The sequence below is a fragment of the Nicotiana attenuata genome, unplaced genomic scaffold (assembly GCF_001879085.1).
Source record: "Nicotiana attenuata strain UT unplaced genomic scaffold, NIATTr2, whole genome shotgun sequence".
Classification (NCBI taxonomy): Eukaryota; Viridiplantae; Streptophyta; class Magnoliopsida; order Solanales; family Solanaceae; genus Nicotiana; species Nicotiana attenuata.
In genome coordinates, this window is record NW_017676163.1 from 1 (window position 1) to 13,566 (window position 13,566).

The window sequence follows — 13,566 nt, forward strand, 5'->3', positions numbered from 1 at the left end:
CTTCTGGCAATTCGGCCCCTTTAATCCTCGTGTAAAACTCTTCTATGCATGTTTTTTCTGGTGACCCGTAGCTCAAAAACTGAGGGCGATGACACAGATGCTCGATCATCCACATTTGTAACAATAGACTGCACCCTTCGAAGAAAGCTTTCCCGGCCTTGCAAGCTGTAAGAGCACGGAAGATGTCAGCCAATATCATAGGTGCCAGTGTACTTTTGGCTTGAGTAATTAATGTGCTGACGACCCCAGCTATTTTTATGTCAATGTTCCCATCCTTCCTTGGAAATACCAGAAGCCCCAGGAAAGCTACCATAAAGGCGAAACGTCGATGCTCTTCCCACTTTTGGCGGTTTCCTTTGCTACATATCTTACTTTCTGGGTTGTTGAACCCCCCGATATGGCCATATCGATGATATATGAAGCTCAGAGTACAAAAGCCATTTGCCAGATCTGCGTTATGGACGGCTCTGACTATCTTCAAAGAGTCTAGAAATCTGTGCACGGCTACAACTCTGGGGGCAACCAAGTATTTGTGCCTCAACGGAACCTCATCCTTTCCAATGTAGCCAGCTATCTCCTCTAATGTCGGGGTAAGCTCAAAGTCCGAAAAATGGAACACATTATGTGCTGGGTCCCAACATGTAACCAGTGCTCTAATAATATCTCCCCGAGGCACAATATCGAGCAAACCGGTAAGCCCTTTCAAATGTTTTCTTGACTGCATCCTGCCCTTCTCCGCCTAAGTCGTTCCACCACAGACGTAACTCCAAAGGTATTTTATGCATGATTGAAAATAATTCATTTTGAGTCGTGCTCATCCTGCACATTTATTAAGGTGATTTTAATCACTTATTTTGACCTAAAAGAGGAAAATGGCACAATCTCTGTTCAAATTTCCAATTTAAACAAACAGCCGGTATTGCGGATACGGCCTTTCAGCACTTCATAAGGAAGATTTTAAGGCTGTGCCTGCTAACCGTTTAGAAAATGACTCAGGGTGGCTGTTCTTGCAAAAACAGCCTTCCGGCGCCCTTTTGGGGACGTTTGGCTTATTTTTGACAAGAATGGCGTCACCCGACTTATTCATGAAAAAAAAATTTTGGCATTTTGGCTAGTTTTGCAAAAAGGGAGGTTGGACCTGACGAGGGTTGCCTACGTATCTCATATCCGGTGAGAATCAAACCAGCGTAGTTCGGGCATATAAATCTAACTATTTTTGAAAACAGGACTCTTTTGTTGTTTTTGTTGGCAAATTCACTATTTCTGAAAGCAAGATTCTTTTTTTTTTTTATATATTTCCTTTTTCAATGGTAAATAAAATAAACTAATGTGAAAATAAAACTCTTTTTGTTTTTCTTTTCCATTGGCAAACTAAAAAGAACTTTTCTTCTTTTTTTTTTCATTTTCAAAAATTCGGCAACATTTCGGCACTACTTGGACATTGGTTTTTTCTAATATAGGAACTTAACTCTCTATATCGCTATTTTCTCTTTTGGTTTTTCCACTTTTTCCCAAATATTCAAAGCCGGTCAGCATGAGAGTCCAAACAGATAAATGCACAAGTAGGATGTATCAGGATGGTCCATTATTCCGGGTACACCTGTCCTAGACGGACCCAACCCCTGTGTTGAGTCCCCTAAGTCATATGCACGTGATGCAGATAAACGTCCTACTAGGGATCCGGCATGAAGTCAAGTTCTTCTAGGTTCAAAACCTGGGTATGTGTTCTAGACTGTGTACCCGAGCGGACAACTCGAGTCGAGGAGGGGGCTACGTACCGGGAACCAAAGGGCCATCCGGCTTAGTAACTTGTTCGGCCTCTTTCTTATTTCAGGGTATTGACACTAACAGAATAGGGAGTCTCAACCAGTAAGCACATCCCCGGAGGTGAGAAGAGAAGGGTTTCGCCACAGTTTATATACAATCCAGATAATATCAAAGCGGTAAACAGCAACATTTTGCACATTTAGCATGAAACATGTAGAAAAATCAGATAAAGCCAAATACAACAATATATCTAAGCTCGAATTCTGAACCCTGAACCAGAGATTCTGGGTTCTTGTTCCCAGCAGAGTCGCCAGAGCTGTCACACCTCCTTTTTACGCTACACCTATGAGGGTGTAAAGGAGTTTTTCCAATTAAAGGACAGTCGGAACGGGATTTATTATTAACATTCAGAGTCGCCACTTGGGTGATTAATGGTGTCCCAAGTCACCGGTTGAATCCCGATCCGAGGAAATTATGACTCTGTTAACAGTCCGCGAACCAGAAATCCGAGTAAGGAATTCAGTTAACCCGGGAGAAGGTGTTAGGCATTCCCGGGTTCCGTGGTTCTAGCACGGTCGCTCAACTGTTGTATTTGAATTTATCTGATTTCAACACATGTTCTAGCTTATGCTTTTATTAGTAAACCACTTTTATTTTTATTTTTAATAAGAATTTGCAACGTCGTGAAAATGCGTCTCGAACCGCGTCGCCAGTGCGCCCGTGATTGTTAACACATTTCGACTTCGTTGAGATTTGGATTTGGGTCACATAAATGTGCACCCGTATTTAGGAAGGTAAAATTATTAAGAAGCGCGCCTAAAGTAGCTAGCGTCTTATTAACCTTGTGGGGAAGCCATGAAAATTCGCTAAATGGCATGTCCCGAGTTTCTAAATATTTTTTATATAATCTTTAATGAGGGCCCCACAATTTATATGTTTTAATTTGGCAAGGCTCGTCTCATTTATTTTAAGGCCAACCTAAAAGCAACTACGATTCTCTACTTAATTTCGTCTCTAAAATAAAAGGAAAAAGTCCTAATTAATTTATCATTGACTTAGATATGCCTTCGGGCCCAAAGACAAACCCAGGCCATGTGAGTTAAATTTCAGTCCATAAGCAAAATCCAGTCAAACATGGACCCTGGCCCAGCGGAAGCTGTGTCAATTTAAACAGACTACTAAGCCTTGCCAATTTATAATCCAGAATCAAGGATATGCTGTCCAGGGCCCAACGCTTTGGGGCCTGCTACTAGAAAAGCTAGCCCAGGTGTGATTAGGCACATTCAAGTGTAACTAATAAGCATGGCTCCCAAATCGAGCCCGGGCAGAGACGGCGAATTGCGCCTGGATGCAAATCCAACCGTCCCAGCCCCATCGACTAATTAGGCAATTACTTAGGCCTTGCTTGAGATTCGACGGTAGTAACAATCTAATTGCTATTTCAGCTAAAATAAACCAGTCTCATGTTCCCCTGATTAACAGAATTGAAGTTAACACGGAAACAGGGGTTAATTTGTTAAACACTACTAACAAAGGAAGCTACCTCACATTATCCTATGCTATACTAACAACACATTGAATCGATTTAACATCACTAACTAACTGAGCCACCTTAACAGTCTATGAAATTCATATACAAGTTCAAATATACTGAGTCAAACAGTCCAAATTTTAACATATCAGGTGCACTGAAATTACACCATTACATAGTTCTAAACTAACCACATCCATAAACATTCACCATGAGCACAGCCTTGAATCATCACTTCATTTCATTTCAATGGAAGAGTACATCACTTGTGAGGTCAAATGCGTGTACTTAAACTAAACAACAACAGCAGATTATGTTTACGCATGTTAACACAAGCTTCCACATCACTTGAGCCTAAGAACATACCTGGAAATCAGAACAGAAATGAGGAAGAGGGAAGTCAGCTAAAGCAGTAACGAACAGCAGCCCAAATTCAAAGCAGCTAGATCACTTTCAAATCCAAAAATACCACAGCAGACCCAGGAATGACTAGCAGCAGATTAAACACCAAAAGCAGATGAAAAACCAGATATGATTGGACCAAAATACACTCGAAATCAACCAAAAAATCCCTGAGCTTGAACCAAACAAGGTCTAGAAGATACTCAAACCATTTTTTAACCTTCTGTTGTACTGAAACTTGATCTACAAATGAAATTCAAACCTGATCTAAGAGAGTCCCAATAGAGCAGTATATTATTTTTGGATTTTTCTACTGTTTTTGTTTTGGTTTTTTGAATTTTTTTTTTTGAATTTCAGACTTCAGATCTGTAAACACTTTGGGGGGGGGTGAATTTTAGGCCTCCAAACTTGTGAATCAAGGCAAATGAATGCCTATTTATAGGTGAGCTTAGGTCCAATTTCAGATTTTCCCTTTACCCCATTGGTCTCTATTTTAATTCTATTTTTTATCCTTTATTTTCTGACTTGTCACACAAGTAACTACCCTAAGTTTACTGAAATATGCACTATAGTCCATCCTAGAAGGTTCTATACCCATTACAATTTCTATTCTACCCTTACTTTACTTCAACAATTACCAATCTTAATGAAACTACCCTTTTCCATGCCTAAACTACCCTTTGAATCCCCTGAAATTACTGACCAAGCTAGAATTACCTGACCCAGCCCCTTAACCTTAGTAGTAACCATGGTTAATTACCCAAAAAAATAGAGGAATTCAGCTAAAACCAAACAAACCCTACAGTTGAACTAACTACTCAACCCATTGATCAGAACATGGAATTTCTAACTAAATTGTTAATCCAGACTAAGCTAATTCACCAAACAAGTCAATAATTCAAACCAAATTGAACTGGAGTCGAATCATCAATGACTTACTCACTCGACAACGATACTCAAACCAGCAAAAAATCACAGCAAAATTGAACCGAAAACTAAAGACTAAAGTCAGCATCAATTATTATTAAGAAGCATTAATTAAATGAAAGAAAAATCTACTGACTTACTCCAGCATTAATCCTACACCCTAGCACACTGATTAACAACAAAGAATTATGATGACAAAACTTAAACGAACTAAATTCGTGTTGTATACTATTAGAATTCAGCCGACATGAACAAAATAGAAACAATAAGGATTACTGGCTCTAAAGAAACTCGAGTCGATTATTCATGAGGCAAAACAATAATGAGAGCAAAGTTAAATCAGATAACTACGCAACAACCTAAAGGATATAAGAAACTTACTGGTTTTAACTCCTAAAATCTTGCCACTTCTCAGATTCAAAATTCGAACATCTCTGGTGAGATTTGAATGCGACTGACGATGGATTCAACATGAGGGAAGCGAGGGGAGCACATGGCATCGATTTGGTGAGGTTTGGGAAAATTAGGATTTTGGCCGGAACTTTGATCGGAGATTCGAGGAGTTCGGCGAGGATTCGAGGGACGGGGTTTGGGGGTTTGGAAAGAGGAGACCAAGGCGGTTCAGGGGTGTTAGTTTGGACGAGTTTGGGGTGACCGCCGCCGGACACGGCGGAGACGGCGACGGTAATTTTGAAGATTCAAGCAGATTGGCTAACATTCGAGGGAACATATTTTGGGCATTAGAAAGTGGAGGGGGAGAGGAGTCGATGGTGAAAATATGGGTGGGTTTGGAGCTTGACCGCCGCCGTGAGCGATTTCCGGCCGGCGGCGGACGGCGGAGGGACGGTGGTAGACGGTGGTGTTACGGTGGGCGACGGTGGGTTCTCCGGAGTGTGAGAGATGAGAGGCAGGGGGGTCTGAAAGGGGGGGGGGAGGTATCGTTAAGACAGTTATATAATTAGGGACGTAGGCTTCTCGATCGTTAGATCTGGTAACCTCGACGGTCCAGATTTAACAGGGCGAAACGACGTCGTTTTGGGGCGGGGGCAGGCCGGGTTAGGGAATGGGTATGGGCCAGGCGGGTTTCAGGGGTTTATTTAATTTGGGCTAAGCCAATTTTGGCCCAGTTTTGGTCTTTTTATCAAGCCCCACTTTCTCTTATTTTAATTGTCTCCCTTTTTCATTTTTGTTTTGCTTTCATTTTTGTATTTTATATTTTTTTTTGATTTTATAAAATGCTAAAACAAAACAAAGACCTAATTAAACTATTTAACTCCTAAAATTATTTAAAACTTTATTTAAAGATAAGTGCAACAATTAACAATTAAAAGTGCAAAGAAACTATTTTTGCAATTTTCTTTAAATTTTGTTCTAAAACTAATTAATACCTAATTAATACTAAAATTGTAAAATTAAATCCTAAATGCAAAAAATGCATATTTTTGTATTTTCATATGCATGAATAAAAATGCAACAATTACCAAAAAATTGCCACCAAATTCACGAAAATTTACAAAATACTAGAGAAATTGTTTTGTTTGAAATTTTGGGAATTATTGCTTAGGGCAAAAATCACGTGCTCACAAAAGTTGATTTAGTTGACTTCGGTCAATATTTTGAGTAAACGGACCAGGACTCGTGTTTTGACAATACCGGCGGGTCCATATCGAAATATGGGACCTGGGCGTATGCCCGGAATCGAATCCGAGGTCCCTAGCTCAAGAAATGAATTTTTTATGAAAATTGAAAAACTAGAAATTAAATGGTTTTAAGAATTTGGTTAATGTTAAGATCTTGTTAGTATCAGGCCTCTATTTTGGTTTCGGAGTCCGGTATAAGTCCAAAATAATATTTATACCTTATCTATAAAATTTGGTGAGAAATGGAACTGATTTGACGCGATTCGGACGACCGGTTGTGAAAATAGAAATTTCAAAGTGTTCTTAAGAATTTCATGTGATTTGGTGCTAAATTAGTAGTTTTAGGTGTTATTTTGCTGATTTGATCGCACGAGCAAGTTCGTATGATGTTATAAGACTTTTGTGCATGTTTGGTTTGGAGCCCCGAGGGCTCGGGTGAGTTTCGGATAGGCTACGAGATGTTTTAGGCTTATAAATCTGTATGTTTTGCTGCAGCTGGTATTCTGAAGCTTTGTGCCTCGCGATCGCGAAGGGGAAATGGGCTGGGGGAGGACTTCACTCTTCGCGAATGCGGAGACTTGGTCACGAACGCGGAGCAATGGGGGTCTTACCCTCCGCGAGTGCAACCGGCTCGATGCGAACGCGATGGCTTAGGGACCTAGGGGAGGGGGTCAGTTGCTCTTCTACACGAACGCGATCATTGGGTTGAGAACGCGAAGGCAAGGGCGGAGTATCCTTTCGCGAACGCGTAGTGAGACTCGCGAACGTGTAGGCCTTTGGGCCGCTTTGTATTGCGATCGCGACAGGCCCTTCGTGAACGCGAAGAAGGCCTGTCCAGTGATTTTAAAACAGACCCAAAAACGGGACTTCTTCAAAATTTCATATCTCTTTCATTAGAACTCGGCCTGAGGCGATTTTTGAAGGGGAAATTCAATACTAAGTCATCAGTTTGTACTCTTTAACTCATTTTCTTCAATTTCCTTCATCACCCATTATATTCCTAGTCCTAAATCTTGTGCTTTTATGGTAGAATTAAGGATTTTTGGAAGAATTGGGGGGTTTTTGCAAACTGTGAATTTAGACCTCGATTTGGGGTCGGATTTCGAAACTAATTACATATTCGGGCTCGGGGTGAATGGGTGAATGGATTTTGGTCCGAACCTCGAGTTTTGACCAAGCGGGACCGAGGTTGATTTTTTACTTTTTTGGGGAAAATGTTGGGAAACCTAAATTTATGTATTAAGTTAATTATGGCTAGATACGAGTGGTTTGGAGGTGGAATCTAGAGGAAAAGCGGTAATTGATCAGCGAGTGGCCTGTGGATCGAGGTAAGTGTTGTGTCTAACTTTGACTCGAGGGATTAGGGATCCTTGACTTTATTGCTATGCGAAAATCCATGTGAGTGGTGTATTGGTGAGGTGACAAGTACCTATGCGCCGCCAATTTACCTGTTTTGCATGTTTTCTTCCCGTTCTTATTATATTGTTTTCCTCCCTCAACTGTTACATGTTTTACTGGTATTTCCATATTTAATTTCTACTTGTCAGATATTGGTTTTCGTTGTTCAAGGTATTAGATATCCCGTAGTTCCATTGTCTCATATTATTGGCTTAAGCTGGTTTACCGGTGTTTTATGGTATATTTTGGATTGGTTTCGCTGAGTCGTATTAATTGTGTGAAGTTTCATAATGTACAAGCTTTCCGTTTGCTTTGGTTTGAGGTTTAAATATTGTGGAGAGTTTTGAGTTAAATTGTGAAATTTCTGTTCTTATTGAGTAATTGATACTAATATGGTGGGATCGAGTTGCACGCCGCAACAGGAGGAATAAGGGTGATATATTGAGGAGGAATAAGGGTAAAATTTATTATATGGTGGGATCGGGTTGGGCGCCGCAACAGGAGGAATAAAGGTGATATATTAAGGGGGAATAAGGGTGAATTGCTATTATACGGTGGGATCGGGTTGCATGCCGCAACAGGAGGAATAAGGGTGGATTGATATGGAGTAATAAGGGTGAATATTCATATTGATATTGATTATATGGCGGGATCGGGATGCTGCCGCATCAGTTTATGTGTTTATGTATCTTTCTTCTACTATGTAAGTTATTCTGTAGTTTTGATTTCACTTAAGGATTGGTTATAGCTGGACACTGATAAGATACTTGAGTTCTGTATTCATTCCTTGCAAGTTACTATTTTATTTTGTTCCGTTCTTCTTTCTGCTTTTATTATATATTGTATGCAGGTTTTATTGTTATTGCCCCGCTAGCCTCGTCACTACCTCGTTGAGGTTAGGCTCGGCACTTACCAGTACATGGGGTCGGTTGTACTGATACTGCATTCCGCACTTTCTGTGTAGATTTCGGAGCAGGTAGTGGCTTGGCTTCAGATTACATAGTTTGGAGACCCAAGGTAGTCCTGTTGGCGTCCGCAGGCCCCCTTCTACATCTCTATAGTACTGTTTTCCTTATTTCCAAAACAGTTGTAATTTCTTTCAGACTGATGTTTGTAGAAAATCATTGTGCATTCGTGGATTGTGACACCGGATTTATTGGTAATAGTATATAAACAAAGAGGCTGTTTACTTACTTCCGCAATTATTTCTACTTGTTTTGGTTTGTTTACTTTTAATCATTGAAACGTAAAGGAAATTGGTTAATAATACTCTAACGTTGGCTTGCCTAGCAAGTGTGATGTTAGGCGCCATCACGGTCCCGATGGTGGGAATTCCGGGTCGTGACAATATGTATAACTATCAAATAATGTACAACTAATTTAATTAAATTCATCATCTATGTATATTCAGGAGATATTTAACATACTTAGGAGTCGTTTGGTTGGAATATGATTTATACCGGTATAAGTTATATTGGGATAAGTTATGTTGGGATTAGTTATGCTGGAATTGTTGTTTATTCATTGTTTGGTATGTTGTATTAAAAATGACAATTGCATAATTTCTAAGAATAAGGTATAAGTTATACCGGTGCTAATCATCCCACCTTCTATAAGGTATAAGTTATCGCAGTGTTAAAATTAACACCGGGATAACTTATACCTGATTTGCTGAACAAACAGAGTATTAAGGTGGTATTAAATTTTTATACCACCCTTATACCTTCTTATACCTTATACCAAACGACCCCTTACTATGTTAGTGTGAGAAAAATTATTTTCATTGTTTAAATAAATATTATATTTATTTTAATATATATATATATATATATATATATGAAAGAAATCAAAAGTCACTGTTTGACGTAGTTATAGGACCGCGTTCTGTTCATCTACTCTCGGAGTCTGAGTCAACCTAGTACTCCTATAAATTTTGGTCTCGCCACTTCAATCTTCAATTAATCTGTCTTTTTTCATATCTCTCTCTCAACTCTTCAAGAAAGCAAGAAACTATCTAGATAAAAACAACAAACACCTCTTATTTTCACCTATTATATTCTTTCTTCCTAAGGTTTTTGTACAACAAGAAAACAATGAGGACCCCCTATTTCTCATCATCAAAACCTTCAACCCCTTCACATAATTCATCATCACCTCACACCTTTTGTGAAACTTTAATGGCAGAAACAATAGAAAACGCTGAATTAATTATCAAAAAATGGGATCTTGATTCCTCCTCTGCCTCAACCACCTCTTATAACAGAGTCGCAAATCTCTTCCGTGATAATCCGTTAGAAGCCAAGCAACTTCTTAACGCCGTTAACGACTTACAACATGCAATGCAGTTTGTTATCAAAGACAGTTCCAGCTCTAAACTTCTTGTTAGAGCTCATAATCTCATGCAAATTGCCATAAAAAGACTTCAAAAAGAGTTCTACACTATCTTATCAGGGAGTCGTTACTTTCTTGATTCCGAAACGGTGTCGTCAAGATCCTCAAGATCATCCACTGCCACCCTATCAAGTCTTTCAGATGAAGATGAAGTTTCTGAAGAGACTAATAATAGTGAAATTGAGAAGGTCTCAGAGGTTGTAATGGCGGATTTGAAATCAATAGCTGATTGTATGATTGGAGCTGGTTACGGAAGAGAGTGCGTGAAAATTTACAAACTCAATCGAAAATCAGTCATCGATGAGACTTTGTATTACTTGGGGATTGAGAAATTAAGCTCTTCACAGGTTCAGAAAATGGATTGGGAATTATTGGAGATAAAAATCAAGAATTGGTTGAGTGCTGTTAAGATTGCAGTTACTACTCTCTTTCACGGTGAGAGGATTCTCTGTGATTATGTCTTCTCAGCCTCAGACAACATAAGAGAATCCTGTTTCTCGGAGATTGCTAAAGATGGGGGTTTGAGTCTTTTCTTGTTCCCAGAAATGGTGGCCAAATACAAGAAGTTATCACTTGAGAAAATGTTCAGAGTGCTGGACGTCTACGACGCCATTTGTGAGCTTTGGGTTAAAATTGAATTGATTTTCAGCTTTGATTCAATGGAGGTAGTCAAGTCTCAGGCGATGATATCACTGGTCAAGCTCAGCGACGCCGCTAGAGCCATGTTGTCGGAGTTTGAATCGGCTGTTCAGAAAGACACGTCAAAGGCAGTGCCAGGTGGCGGGGTTCACCCGTTAACTCGATACGTCATGAACTACCTTGTTTATCTCGGCGATTATAGTGATGCAATATCTGAAATAATCGTCGATTTGCCGATTTCATTACAGCCATCGTGGCCGGAATCATATTACTTGAGCATGACAACAGAAGACGGGGACTCTCCGCCTTCTATTGTTGCCCTACGGCTTGCATGGCTCGTACTCGTCCTTTTATGTAAACTCGATGGTAAAGCACAAATTTACAAGGACGCGGCACTATCCTATTTGTTCCTATCAAACAACCTAAACTACATCATTTCGAAGGTTCAGGAATCGAATCTAAAGCTCCTACTTGGATCCGATTGGATTTTAAAGCACGAAAAGAAGGTGAAAGAGTACATGTCAAAGTATGAGAGGATGGGTTGGAACAAAGTGTTGATGTCATTACCTGAAAATTTGACGATTGAGATTTCATCGATGGAAGTGAAGCAAAGGTTTAGCAAATTTAATTCGAGTTTCGAGGAGGTATATCGAAAACAAAGTTCATGGGTCATACTTGACCAGAAACTCAGAGACCAAGTCAAAGTATCACTAGCTAACAAGCTTGTTCCGAGATATCGGACTTTTTACGAGAAGCATATAAGAGAATTGGTGAGGAATGTCACTGGAATGGAGTCAATTGTTAGATTTGCCCCTGATGATTTACAAAATTACTTATCGGATTTATTTCATGGTGCTAATGTTTCGGTTTCTAGTATGGGATGGAGTGGGACATCTTCGCCGTCCGTATCAACGTCAATGTCATCCTCAAGTCGAAGCCGATAAATAAGTGCATATGAATTTTATGAGGTAAGAGAGAAGTTTGTGTATACGAAACAAATATTTTTGATTTGTAATGTATTTCTGCATCGAAATGTTACGTTGCAAATCGGGAATTGCACAGACCAATTTTAAACTAAATTCATTTGTTGAATGAAAAGGCATGAGAACTTGGTTCATATCATTATACCTATTGAAGACTTGTGGTGTATTCGTTTGTTCTATTATTATTGTAGTTAGTACCGCCAGAGCCATGTTATTGGGTGGAGGAATTCACCAATACGTCATGAACTATCTTGGTTATTTCGGCGATTATAGAGACACAATATCTGAAACATTTAATCATCGTTTCGCCAATTTCATTACAGAGATTGTTGCCGGAATCATACTACTTGATCCTAACAACAGAAAATAGGGACTCTCCGCCTTCTGCCGTTGCACTACGGCTTGCATGGTTAGTACTCATCCTTTTATGTAAACTCGATGGTAAAGCACAATTATACAAGGGCATATTGCATTGTCCTATTTGTTTCTAGCGAACAACTTAAACTACGTCATTCCGAAGGTCCAGGAATCGAACCCTACTTGGATCCGATTGGATTTTAAAGCACAAAATGAAGGTGAAAAAGTACATGTCAAAGTATAAGAGGATGGGTTGGAACAAAATGTTGATGTCACTGCCGGAGAATTTTATGAGTCAAGAGAGAAGAGTTTGTGTGGATAAAACAAATAATTTGTTCATTTGTAATTAAACTAACTTCATTTGTTTAGTGAAAAGGAATGAGGACTTGGTCCAAATCATTTTGTCTATTATAGATTTGAGTGTTTTGGATTGTTCTATTATTATGGTAGTTAGCACCAATAGTTGCGAATGGATGAGTAGTTGACGAATTCCAATAGAAATTGAGGTCACCAGTTCCAAACATACAATAAAAGCTTGAACAACTCCTATAAATAAAACAGAACGTGTTCTTTTCAATGGGCCAAAAATAAAGGTCGTCTAAGCTATAAGGACGTCATTATATTCTTCATAAATATAAACGTCACTATGTTAAGGATTTTATTCACGTGTGTTTGTATTGATAGAAACAATACAACTTCTATATATTACTGTATACACCACTAAATATAAAAAAAATCTTCTCTTCAACCTTCCTCAAAATATGGGAAACGAGACTTTCAATGTATAGCGTGATGATCTGTCGTGTCATTATGCCACATAATCGTCATTTGGCATATATTAATATCATGCGTAAGCTTATATAGGAGGAAAGATAGTATTTGTGAGAATATTCTAGAGAAGTATGGACATTTTCTTAGGAAGACCCTAGATCCGTGAGGATTTGCTAGGAAAGTTCTTGGAATCTTCTAAGTTTGTTGAGAATTTTAGAGAAAGCCATTATCAAATTAAGGACTTGTATAACAATTAATGTTTGCATATTTTCCCCTAGGAGACTAGTATATAAAAGTGGTCATTCATTTTGTAATTCACCAATCAAACAATTCAAGTTCTCTCTAATACAAAGCTTCTTTTAACAAATTCTCTTATATTCTTTTTAACATCCTCTTAGTGATCTTGAGTATAGTAAGGCTGACTTGGCATAACATGAACGTGAGCAAGTTGTGCAAGATCTTGAGTGAGTTGTCAAGTGCCGCACGTATACTTAGTTAACGACTAAGGACGTAACAACGTGGTAATAGATTTAAAATGATCCCCAGTTCCACCAACAATTTTGGAGAGTGATTTGAACAATGATAGACACAGTTTCAACTTCACCGCAATTACTCAAGAACTCATGAATATGCTGGAGTTTTTCTCCGTGTTTTAGATGAAGTATTTTTGTCCAAATTTTATAGTTTAATATCATAAGTGGGGTTTGGGAAGGGTAGTGTATACCTAGACCTTACTCCTACCCTATAAAGATAAAGAGGT

The 13,566-nt window shown here is 39.0% G+C and overlaps 1 protein-coding gene across 1 annotated transcript; it reads left to right on the forward strand.

The window, feature by feature from the left end:
- Positions 1–3,621: 3,621 nt before the first annotated feature.
- Positions 3,622–11,807, forward strand: LOC109220809 (exocyst complex component EXO70A1-like). Its single transcript, XM_019385276.1, has 5 exons — positions 3,622–3,710; positions 6,763–6,937; positions 7,815–7,836; positions 8,630–8,682; positions 9,684–11,807. Exons 1-5 carry the CDS (start codon positions 3,622–3,624, stop codon positions 11,637–11,639), a joined length of 2,295 nt encoding a protein of 764 aa, XP_019240821.1. The 3' UTR covers positions 11,640–11,807.
- The last annotated feature ends 1,759 nt before the right edge of the window (positions 11,808–13,566 follow it).

What these genes read in the sequence shown, in the direction of transcription:
- LOC109220809 (XM_019385276.1), top strand. Translation starts at nt 3,622, where the DNA reads ATGTTAACACAAGCTTCCACATCACTTGAGCCTAAGAACATACCTGGA. An exon ending in TTAGGGACCTAGGGGAGGGG is followed by an intron (nt 6,938 to 7,814) that starts GTCAGTTGCTCT and finishes TCTACTTGTCAG; the next exon opens with ATATTGGTTTTCGTTGTTCA. An exon ending in ATTGGTTTTCGTTGTTCAAG is followed by an intron (nt 7,837 to 8,629) that starts GTATTAGATATC and finishes CTTTCTGTGTAG; the next exon opens with ATTTCGGAGCAGGTAGTGGC.